This window comes from Talpa occidentalis, unplaced genomic scaffold, assembly GCF_014898055.3.
Source record: "Talpa occidentalis isolate TD23 unplaced genomic scaffold, MPIMG_talOcc4v2.1 talOcc4.653, whole genome shotgun sequence".
In the NCBI taxonomy this organism is placed as follows: Eukaryota; Metazoa; Chordata; class Mammalia; order Eulipotyphla; family Talpidae; genus Talpa; species Talpa occidentalis.
In genome coordinates, this window is record NW_023605032.1 from 2,749 (window position 1) to 14,779 (window position 12,031).

A 12,031-nucleotide genomic window follows, 5' to 3' on the forward strand; every position below is an offset into this window, starting at 1 on the left:
CCTTCACATCAGAACTCCAGCATTGCCTCTGACATTGCCTGCTGACTGGCACCATTGCCTTATGCCTGGTATCTCTAAGAGCTGTAACACTGGTGCCTGGTCCTCTAGCACCACCTCTATGAGGTGTTCATCACTTCTGACATTTCTGCACTGCCTACTGATGCTATTGCATCTGGCACTGTCTAGCCCAGCCTCTAGATAGCTGCTGCTGGCTGCTGGAGTGCCACCTCAGCACCACTACCTGTGATCACCTCCAGCTGCCCCCATGAGTTGGATCCTGGTCCATCACCAGGTGTGCCACCAGCTCCAAGCCCTCATCAAAGGGACAATGCCATCTTGCATGAGCAGTTTTTGATTTGGACTACTGGACACTGTGGACACTGAAGTAGGAGAGTCAGCCATTTGTGGCTATAGAAACTTTCCTTTTTCCCAATTTTTCCTTTGTTAATAAACCCCATTTGTTGTTGCACCCTAAGCCTGAGTCATGTCTTTCAGTTGAAAGAGCAGAGGAGAACCCAGCAGCTGTGACATTCCCCAGCTTTGCATTGTTTCAAATCTACTATACCATTTTCCCAAGAATGTTTTTTCAACATTCAATAAAATATTTTTAAAGCAATAGGATCATCCCATGATAGATAAATTGCCTAGTTTGTGAAACTTACCAGATTTAATAGTTTGAATTATTCCCCTTCTAAATACACTATTGAAATAAACAAACAAACAAATGGAATACTAAAGAGTATTGAGAATGCAAAAACTATAGCTGAATGAAATAAATGGATATATCTGACAAACAGCAATGAGCACAAAAGACAGTCCACACCAGAAAGAAACATATTTTGCAATTCCAATTACTAAAAAATATCTTGGGTAAGCAAAATTAACATATGGTTCTAGGAGTCAGTAAAGTGATTAGACTGGGAGATGCCAAGGAAGTGCTGGAGGGGGCATTAGTGGATTTATTGATCTGGATGCCAATCACGCTATGTATTCACTTTGTAAAAACATCCTATATTTTTTGATTTGTGTACTTTTCTGCATGCTACACTCAAATATGTATGTTATACCAAAATAAAAAGTTTACTGAGAAAATGATAAGTCTTGAATTTAACAAATGGAATGTTAAAAACCTGTGATTTCTTTCTCTCATTTAAAGCTTACCTGTAGCAGCAATTCGATTAATGGCACCCCAGGACCTGCGGATGCTCTCTGAACAATTTGGGCCACTTTTCTTAAAATCTTTAGTTACAATCTTCATAAATATATCACAAGGCACCAGATCCTCAAACTGCCAGATAGGAGCAGAGGCTGCAAGAGCACTAAGTAGTAAGAAAAAGAAGAAAAGATGTAACTCAGCAAATTTGAATTCTAACATTGAACCTGATATTGCGTGTAAATGAGAGACATTGAGATGAATATTGAATTATATTGAAAAATATTAAAATGACATCGAGAAAAATAACTATTCATGAGATAGTGAAATCTCAGTACAACAGATGTAGCATGTTTTACCCAAAACAAATCTCTAACTTTGCCTCAACAATCATTAAGAAGTGCCCATAGCCAACATAAATGTATTTACCCAACCACCATATGAGGATATTTCATCCTGAACCAGGCTGCAAGCATGCCTCCATAAGATCCCCCTACTGCAATGAAAGGCTGATTTTTAGCTCCTGGGATTGTTTTTTTCAAGTGTTTGATTAACTCTGCAAAATCAGCCAGAGCTTGTTCTGAAGTCAGAAAATTCAGGTGTTTGGGATCCTAAAGAAAAATAAAGAACATGAGTATAAATATGAGTATAAATAATAGCAGCTTAGGCACAGCACAGATCCAGCAAAAAAAAAAAAAGTCAGATAAACATCTCTTCAAAAGAATTGCTAGGCAATTAAGTTAAAATGTCCAGTCAAAGAAATGTTGGTTTACACCACTCATGAAAAAGTGATTTTAAGTTTGTGGGAAGAGCATATAATATGTTTTGCATTCAAACATAATTTCTATTAAATGCTATTTAACAAAGACCTTGTTGAAATTTTAGAACAGAAATAAAGTGTAAATAACATTTAACAGCAACTGTGATGAAACACCATGCTAAGTTTAACAAATACTGTATTAAAAACTTTATTTCTAATCTTGATACATCTAAAATGGCTACCCTATAGGCAAAGGTAAACTAAATCCTGTAAAAAAATGAAGAATAATCGGCAAAAATAAAACCATCCCTCCTTATTAAAAAGATGATTATTATATCTGATATACTAACACATAGAGCAAATTACCCTGCCACTTATAAACAACTATGAAATTGAGGTTAAAAAAGAAAAAAATATAACAACTCTTTTCAGGCATCGGAAAAAAGACAACACAAGACTGATTGTTGAAAGAAGGAAAACTCATAAACTAAGTTCCATGGTCATCTAGGTCTCTGCCTAAGGACAATTTCTGCACTGCAATGTAGAGAGATGGAGCTCAGTGTCCCATTTAGAGCACTACCGATAGTACCAACATTGAAAAGTAAGTTGTTCAAAGAAAAATATTAACTAATAGTAAATACATACGACAACTTCACATTGCCAGAATCACAAGGTAGTACATGAGTAACTTAGATGAAAGAAAAGTGTCCAGGTTTATTAGGCATAGTATCTATGGCAAAGGCAAAAGCTCCTAGTGAGAACAAGGCTAGAGGGAATCCAAGCAACCGGTTGGCCTCACTGAATCATTTTTCCTTATTTTGATCATTCTATTTTATTGAAAAACACCTTTTTAAGAAAACATAATGAGCATTTGAGTGCTTGTTGTCTTTGTTCCATTAACAGGTCCAATAATTTAAGTGTATAATTTATAAAAAAGAATTGTTTAATGACTTTTTTTAAAAAATGAAGTTCCCTCCACTGTCTCTAGCCTCATCACACTGAGCTAAAAACAGATAAACATTAAAATTATAATGATTTTTAAAAACCTCAAATTGTTAGGGGGAAAGGATGTCCTGCGTTAATCCCATACAGGCTTTGTGGACTCCACCCCAACTCCAGACCAAAGCCATCAGGACATTGGAAAAGACAAATCCCGTCACCACCAAAGGGAAGGTGGCTGGGACCTGAGGGTGGAGTTAAGCAGCCAGGGTTGGTATAAAACCAGACACGTGGGCCTTGGGGTCTCTCGCTCTGTCGCTCGCCTCCTGGCTTCACGGCTCCTGGCTTGTGGCCAGCTCTCAGAGTGCCATTTTGGAATTCCTGATCGGCGGATCAGGTAGGACGCATTTAAAACTTTGTCTCCCACTTTTCTCCCTGAGCTGTACATTTCCTCATTTCCCCTTCCCTTGTAAATAAACCTTTTATTAACCTTTAGCGTGTGCCTGCAGTAGAGTATTGATAAGTCCTTTTAAGCGCCCGGGTGAGGACCCACAGCCAGGCACCCCGTTTTATATGGGGGCTGCCCTATAACAATTTGTTTAAATTGTATATAAGAAGAAAGATTAAATACAAAATTATTAAAATTTTAAGCAGTTCTAAGTTAAAGCTATCATTGTGTAGGCCTGCTACTCCTAGGCAGCCTATTGGGCCGCCATTTTGTCACCTAAACACAGTCAAAATGGCCCAGCCAGTTAGGTACAGGAGCCCAACCCTTCAGCCCTTCAAATCAAACAAGAGCACAAAGCTGGATCACACTGGGAAGGTTATGCATCAAGAGGTATGTACAGAACTCCTGGGGAGCTGAGGACCAATGCATAACACATGCATAACATGTACTCCCAACTTATATACATCATTAGGTATGACTGTGAACACCCGGGGGGCCAGGATCGATGTATGACAAGGGACCCCAGAAGCTGATCAGTGGATGGCCTTGTTGATAAGATTAAAACCATGGCTGGGGATTAGGGTGTGTCATCAAGTAGATAAGAAGTGCCTGGAGGGCAGATTCACAATCCCTAATCTTCTACACCCTTCCCTTTTCTATAATCTCCTTCCCCTTAATCTCCTTTTGCTCCTCCCCCTTACAACCAATACTGAGTGTCAATAAAAGGGCCAGGATCTTGCTCTTCAGCAGCATCTTGCATTATGTAGCCTGCTCCATGATTCCCGTTTCTCTGTCAGTGTGATGTTGCCCAACACAACATCATTTCTTCCTCACATTGGGACATGTAGATAGAAAATGCTACAAACTTTAAAAAAAAAAAAAATTTTTTTAATTTAAAAGTAAAAAGTATATTAACCTTAAATGAGTCAGCACCAAAGGGAAGGGATTCTCCATAGTATCGATGCTCAGCAAACACCAACATAGCCTTCAGTTCCTCAGCCACATCCCACATGAACCCCTAAGAAGAAAAGGATCCACTCACAGGTTAAAAGCAAGATGTAAAAAGAGTCATCAATCCTTTTTACAACATATATGAAATGGATGTTAAATCAGACCAAATTATGTGTGGAGCTGCACAATTTGTGTGTTTTGCGTGATTTTTGTTTGTTCTATATAATTGATGTTTGATTGATGCATATCAATCACACACTGAATTAGAGTGAAACAATGAAAATTAAGCCCAGGTTGCCCATCCACCAGATATTCCAACTTAAACTCTAGCCCTAGAATTAACATTATATCAGAAAAATAGTCTTCAAACTATACTGTACGCCAAATATTCAAAGACCTGAGGATATCTAAGTTAGCAGCCTACTGTACAGGCATTTACAACATAAAAGAAAAAAACAGTATCAAGAAGCTTACAGAATTCCTTTGGGTTTTATATTAATTTTATTTGAAAATAAACTAGTAGATAGTAGTAACTAACATTAATTGAGTGCTTGCAATGTGTCAGGCACTGTTCTAAACACTTTGTATGTAATAATTCCGTTACTTGTCACAACAACCTAAGAAATAGGCACTTTCACTATCTATCCCTAGTTTACAGACAAGGATAGTGAAGCACAGAGTTTCACACTGTCCAAAAGTGGCAGCACCAAGACTCAAACACAGATTGTCAGGTGCTGTCAGACCTCCTGACTCCCACACTAAGGGTGGTCATTCATCAGTTACTGCACTTTCTCACTTACCTCAGCTGTGACCTCAGACTCCTTCTCAACAAAGCATCCTCCAGTCAACATAAATCAATTCAATTTAGATTAGCACCAATTGAAACTGTCATTCCTAGTGCACAATGTTGCTTTCTAACAAGCTGCTACTCCCCAACTGAGACAAAAAACATCTGAAAGCTTGTTTGTTTTGATCAATAAATCATTATAAAAACTGAATGTTTGTGAGAATGGAGTCCTTAAACTGGTATCTGTGATGGTTGCAATAATCACTTTTCTCTCTTCTAACAACCTGTTCATTCCCTGCCATTTATCCACAGACCCTGTGATACCCAGCTCAAGGATACCCTCCTCTGATGATTATGCCTCCTCTCATCACCACTATGTCAGGTATGTATCTCTACTACTGTGCTTCACTATCTGCTGACAAGTATGTCTCTCCCTACCAGAATATAAGCTTCTTAAGGGTAAAGACCACCCTTCCAAATAAAGAGTTCTATGGAATTGAACTCAGGCTAGAGAAGAAGCAATTTATTTAAATCAATTCACATTATATTAAGTGATTATTTGTTGGCATTATTTCAGGAGTATTTTCATTTTTCAAAAGAGGTCCATGTAACATAATGACATTTAATAACATTATGTTACAACATTGGTCAACATTTCTGATTATTTTGTTCTGCTGTGTTTTCTATTTTTACATGTATTAATGTGAGGCTGATTTATAACACTACATATGTTTTAGGGCTATAGATTCACACCTCCACAAATGTTATCAGACAATGCCTACCACCAAAGTAGCAATAACCTTCCATAGTCCATTAAGACCCCTTCCAACTTTGCTCCCTCTCTCCTACCTACCACTTCTGGTAGTCTCAATTCTGCTGTCATATTTCAAGGGTTTATTTTGATTTGTTTTATCTATTCCTTCACTTTATTTTTCATATTCCGTCCAGTACTTATCTTCCTACTTCCTATTTCTGACTTAATTTGCTGGGCATAATCCTTTCCAGCTCTATCCACATAGGTACAAATGGCAAGATTTCATCTTTTCTTAAATACCTGAGTATATTCCAAATATGTAGAATATATACATATAGTGCATACATGTAGTCTATACACACACACACATATATACTAATTTTCTTTATCCATTCATCTATACTTGAGCATGTCAGTTATTTCCATAGTTTGGCTATTGTTAATAGTGCTGCAATGAACACAGGAGTTTTTGTACTGGTGGGCTATTGCTGGATCATATGGAAGATCTATTTTTAAAGTTTTAAGAAACCTCCATACTATTTTCCATAGAGCTGGACCAGTTTACTTTCCTATCAACAGTATATAAAGGTTCCTTTTTATCCACCCCCTAACCACCAATTACTGTTTCTGGTCTTTTTTATATAGCCCATTCTCATAAGTGCGATGTGGTATCTCATTGTGGTTTTGATTTGTATTTCCCTGATAAGAAGAGATGATGAGCATGTTCTCAGGTGCCTGTTGGTCAGATGTATGTCATCTTTAGAGAAGTGTCTATTTAGCTCTTCTACTCATTTTTTGATTGAGTTTTCTTCTTTTCGTTGAGTTATAGGAATTCTTTGTAGATTTTGGAAATTAGCGCTAGGTCAGACATACTATGTGTAAAAATTTTCTCCAATTCAGTAGGGTATCTTTTGGTGTTGTGCAGAAGCTTTTCATTTTGATGTTAGTTTATTTTTGCATTAGTTTTCCTTCCCAGTTTAGTTGAATAGGCTTTCCCTCTGCCATTGTATGTTCCTGGTTTCTCTGTCAAAAATTAACTGCCCATATAAGTCTAAGTTTATTTCTGGGTTCTCAATTCTATTCCATTGGTCTGTGTGTCTATTTTTATTCCCATACCATACTGTTTTGATTACTATTGCTTTGCAGTAAAATTTGAAGTCTGAGAGCATAACATTCTTCTATTTTCTTAGAATTGCTTTGGCTATTCAGGGTCTTTTGTAAAAAGTGATAGCTTTCGGGGCTCCCCAGTGGCACAGCAGTTGAGTGCTGGGCTGTGAAGCTGCCCGCAGCCTCTGCAGTGCCAGTTCAATCCCCGACCACTGGAGAGGGTCCCACATGGCACACAGACCTCTCCTGCCCGCCCGCTGCTCCCCTCAGCAGTGTACTTCGTCGGTCTGCCTGTTGTGCTCCCCGCTCTGGCTCTGGTGGATTCTCTGACCCTCCCGCACTTCTAACTGTACCCAGTGCTTGTATAGATGAATAAATAAATCTTTTACAAAAAAAAGTGAAAAGCTTTCTTATTTTCTAAAATGAATTCTTTTTATTCCTTCCTCTTGCCTAATTGTTCTAGCTAGGACTTCCAACATTATGCTAATAGTAATGGCAAGAGTGGGCATTCTCAGAGGAAAAGTTTTCAGTTTTTCACCATTGAGTATGATGTGAGCTGTAGGTTTGTCACAGATGGTCTTTGCTATGTTGAGGTAATTTCTGTCTATCCCCCCCTTTTTTAAGAGACTTTTTAAAATAAATGAATGTTAAATTTTCTCAAATGTTTCCCTGGCATGTACTGATATGATAACATGACTTTTTTTCTTTCCTTTTGTTTTTGTGGTGAATGACATGAATTGAGTTGCATATGTTGAACTATCCTTGCATCCCCGAAATAAATTCCACTTGGTCAGTATGTGATCCTTTTAGTGTATTATTGAATTTGCTTTGTCAAGATTTGCTTGAGACTTTTGTATCTATCTCTTTGAGGATATTGGTCTGTAATTTTCATTTTTTTTCTGATATCCTTGTTTGCTTTTGATGTCAAGGTAATGTTGGTCTCACAAAACGTATTTGCAACTGTTTCCTCTTCAATTTTTTCAAAGAATTTGACAAGGATAGGCCTTAGTTCATCTTTGAAGTCTGATACAATGCTCTAGTAAAACTGTCTGATCCAGGGTTTTTGGTTGCTTCATTAATCCAATAGTCATTCAGTAGCATATAGTTTGGTCCCTACATACTATCATTTTTTGATTTCTAGTTTCATACCATTGAAATCAGAAAAAGATACTTGATATTTCAGTCTAATTTACTGACACCTGTTTCATGACCCAACATAGTCTATCTTTGAGAAGGTTGTTATGTGTACCAGAGAAGAAAGTGCACTTAGCATTTTTGCAGTGGAGTACCTATAAATGTCTATTAAGCCCATCTGTTCTAATTCCTCATTTAAGGCTGTTCTTTCATCATTCATTTTCAGTCTGGTTGATTTGTCCATTGATGTTAAGTGGGGGTTAAAGTACCCTGCTACTGTTGTTGTTTTCAATGACTGTTTTTAAGTTTATCATTGCTTTACGTATTTTGATGCCCTTTCTTTTGTTACATAAATATGAGCATTAGGTTTTCCTTATGTTATTAATCCCTTAATTCTACAATGTCTATCCTCGTCCCTTGATCCTTTTTTAGCTGGAAGCATATTTTATCTAATTTAAGTATGGCTGCCCTTGCTTTTGTAAAGTATACCATTTGCTTGCAGGATTGTTTTCCAACCTTTTGCTTTGAGTCTATGTTTATCTTTGGAGTCAGATGGTCTCCTGGAGACAAATGAAAGTTAGGTTTTGGTTTCTGATCCAACTGGTCATTCTGTGCCTTTTGATTAGTGAGTTCAGACCACTGAAGTTTAGAAAAATTATTGATATACAAGCATATTGCTATTTTGTTATTTGTTACCTGGGTGTTTTTGCATTTTATCTGTTCTTTTATTCTTTTCTTGTTCTTTCTGCTTTTATTTTGAAAGCTAGCCCTTGTGTGGTGTTTGGATTCTGTTTTTATCTCCCTTTTTCTTCTAGGCGGTTTTGTTCTGAGGTTACCATTTGCTTAATATATAGGGTTCTGTTAACTATATCCTATCTTAAACTGAAAGCAAGTTAATCTTGAGCCCCTTATACCAGTTCCCATTTTTCACATTCCTGATTCGTGTTTAGTCCTCATACAACACTATGAACTAGATATTATTTTTTAAAAAGATTTATTTACTTATGCCTAGAAGAACTGGGGTGTAGGCCAGAGGTGCAGGGGGTGAGAGGATTCACCAGAGACAGAGTGGGGAACAGAACAGGCAGATCGACTGAAGTACACTGCCAAGGGGAACAGCAGGCAAGATAGGAGAGGTCTGCTGCACCATATGGGCTGCTCCCTGGCCCGCCAGGGATTGAACTTGTGCTGCAGAGGCTGCGGATTGCTTCATAGTGCGGTGCTTAACCCCTTGTGCCACGGGGGAGGCCCCCCTAGATATTATTATTATTATACCCACTTAAAAGACAAGAAACTTGCCCAAGTTACACAACATCATGGCAAATACGAATTCAAACTTGAATTAAAGTCTGGTTAAAGTCTTCACTCTTGACCACTATGTTAGACTGCCTCTCAGTAATGGAATGCTGAGAAACATTATCAGAACATTTTAGTATGTAAATGAGGGTATCTAGGAATAGGAAAGAGGCAGAACTTGCTCTTCTAGTATTGCCTTTAGTCAATTCTCTGTTACTATTCTTATACTGAGTATCTCTTTTCTTTCTACCACTACTGAGGTAATAGGTTCCCACAAGCCTTCAGTCATGTTGCAGTGCCCAGCAGAGCAGTACAGGCTGGTGGAGGCAGACACAGCTGCCTGCCTATAACAATAAAGAACAGAAACTGGGAAAGTAAGTGAACAGGAGAAGCTGCCCTGTGGCCTTGGCATAAAAGGGAAGTCACACAAAGAGAAAGAAAAGCAAGGCAGACTTGGTTTTTCTCAGAATAACAGAACAGGAATCTGATGGAAAATAAGTCCTGTCTTCATGTGTCACTGACCTAAGAGAAACATATCCCATTTCTCGGGGAATTATTTTCAACTAACATAACAAATTCTAAACATTCCTAAGGAAATAATCAGAAATGCAAAATGCAATTAGAGTGTGTAACTGGGTTCGTATCTTTGCTTTCAATTCAATTCAGCTGAGTTCAACAAGCAGTTGCTGAGTATCTGGTACCATGCAGGACATCAGCAACAGAAAAAACATGATTGAGTCCACACTTAAAGGCAATTCATAGCTTAGCTTTTTGGTAGAAAACTGAACATGTATACATATGAACAAGTAAAAATGTAACCCCAAAATTATAATTTTAAAAATTCACAAGTAAAGTAATACTTGGTCATATATATTCAAAACATTTTTTTTCTACTTTAAGATAACAAAAAGACAAAGCAAGCATAGGAATTTCGTAAGTCTCCACATACCGTATTATTGCAAAACCAGGTAATGTCCCCTTCATTACCAGTGTAGATAAGTACTGTTCCACCATCTTTCTTCCAGTGCTTATCAGTTACTAGGTACCGTTGTTTAAAAGTCTTATCATTGTTAAATCCAAAATGATCAACCTGTAATAAAAGCAAAATAAATCAGATAAATTTCAATGGAAAGTAAAGAGATCAATAAAAAAAAATTTCCATTAAATTCAACCTATACAAAAAGATTATCACAAAAAGTTTTAGCTTTCTGGGGTTTTATTGGAAGTATTAGTAGTGGATTTTTTTAAAATTAATTTCTTTATAAGATAAAGCAATGCTATTAGTGGTCAAGAATTTCAGTGTAAGAGAAAATATGTAATTATGACATCAAGTAGCCACTTAGAACAATGTTATAACTGAATTGGTAACAGCAATACGAACTCATTGCTTTTTTAAACAGACATTCCTAACTATCTGAATCTTAATTATTCAAACTTATAATTATCAAAATTCAAAAACTAAACAGGATACTGAAAAGATCTATAAACTGTCTCCCTAGTAATAACTGAAATTCTAAGGGCCAGGATTTCTATGTCCATTATCTTTCTCCAGTGAAATGAAGTAGGACTTTACAGTAAATTTCTTTTTTTAATTTAAATTTCTTTATTTATTTAATTATTTTATATATTTTTCTTTTCAGTAAATTTCATTGACATTTGGGGCAAGGAAGCTATAAGATGAACTGATCCATCAAGGAGTGCAAAGCAGCACTCAAAATCTTATCAAGTTATAATTAGCAGACATAATTACAAGGGGACTATAATCAGCTAAAGTTTTACTAAATTGAACATTAAAAAGAATGATTGTAGAAGTCTAGCAAGATGATGAAGACACTGGCTTGCCTCCTCCAAATATTCACAACTACATTTCAGCAGAATAAAGCCAAAAACCCCTGAAAGAAAAATAGAGGACCACAACACAGACTAAGAGAAACAGTTTGGCAGAAAGCAGTAGGAGAAACTTAAGAGAACTGTGTTGCTAGCGATACAGGGACTGCCCGACACAGAAGAGTGAAGGGTGTTCTGCACAGTTCCTGACTCAGGAGCACACACCAACTTTGGGGGCTCCTGAAGACCCAGCAGTGTACTAAATAAAGAGAGGTGCAGAGCTGGTACCCGGAGATGGCATGCCAGTGGGTGCAGAGCAAGCTTTACTGGCTTGAGCCTGAGGTTCTCAATATAAACAGCTGGAGATATTGAGATACTGGACTGCAGTTTCTATTTTTTTTTCTTTTTTTCTGATAACCTTATTTGGTTTTGGTATTAGGTTGACAGTGACCTCATAAAATGTATTTGGGCCTCCCGGTGGCGCAGCGGGTTGAGCGTGTGCTGTGAAGCCGTCTGCAGCCTCTGCAATGCGAGATCGATTCCCAGCAGGCCAGAGAGATACCCACATGGTGCAGCAGACCGCTCCTGCCTCACCCGCTGCTCCCCTCAGCAGTGTCTTCGGTCCTTCTGCCTGTTCTGTTCCCTGCTGTCTTTGGTGAATCCTCTCACTCTCCCGTGCCTCTGGCCTGTACCCCAGCTCTTGTATGAAAATAAAAAATAAAATAAAATGTATTTGGAAGTGTTTCCCCTTCAATTTTTTCAGATTTGAAAAGGATAAGTATTAGTTCCTCTTTGAAGTTTTGGTGGTGCTCACTAGTGAAACCATCTAATCCTGAGGTTTTGTTCTTTAGGAGATATTTGATTCACATTTTGAT

General features: G+C 37.6%; 1 protein-coding gene across 1 annotated transcript; it reads right to left on the minus strand.

Moving 5' to 3' along the window:
* Positions 1 to 1,135: 1,135 nt before the first annotated feature.
* On the minus strand, positions 1,136 to 10,419 carry LOC119230329 (lysosomal Pro-X carboxypeptidase-like; the record flags this gene model as incomplete). Its single annotated transcript, XM_037491369.1, has 4 exons — positions 1,136 to 1,319; positions 1,583 to 1,764; positions 4,217 to 4,318; positions 10,279 to 10,419. Coding segments are annotated over 4 exons (594 nt in total), but the record flags the coding sequence as incomplete, so codon positions are not given.
* Between the last annotated feature and the right edge of the window lie 1,612 nt (positions 10,420 to 12,031).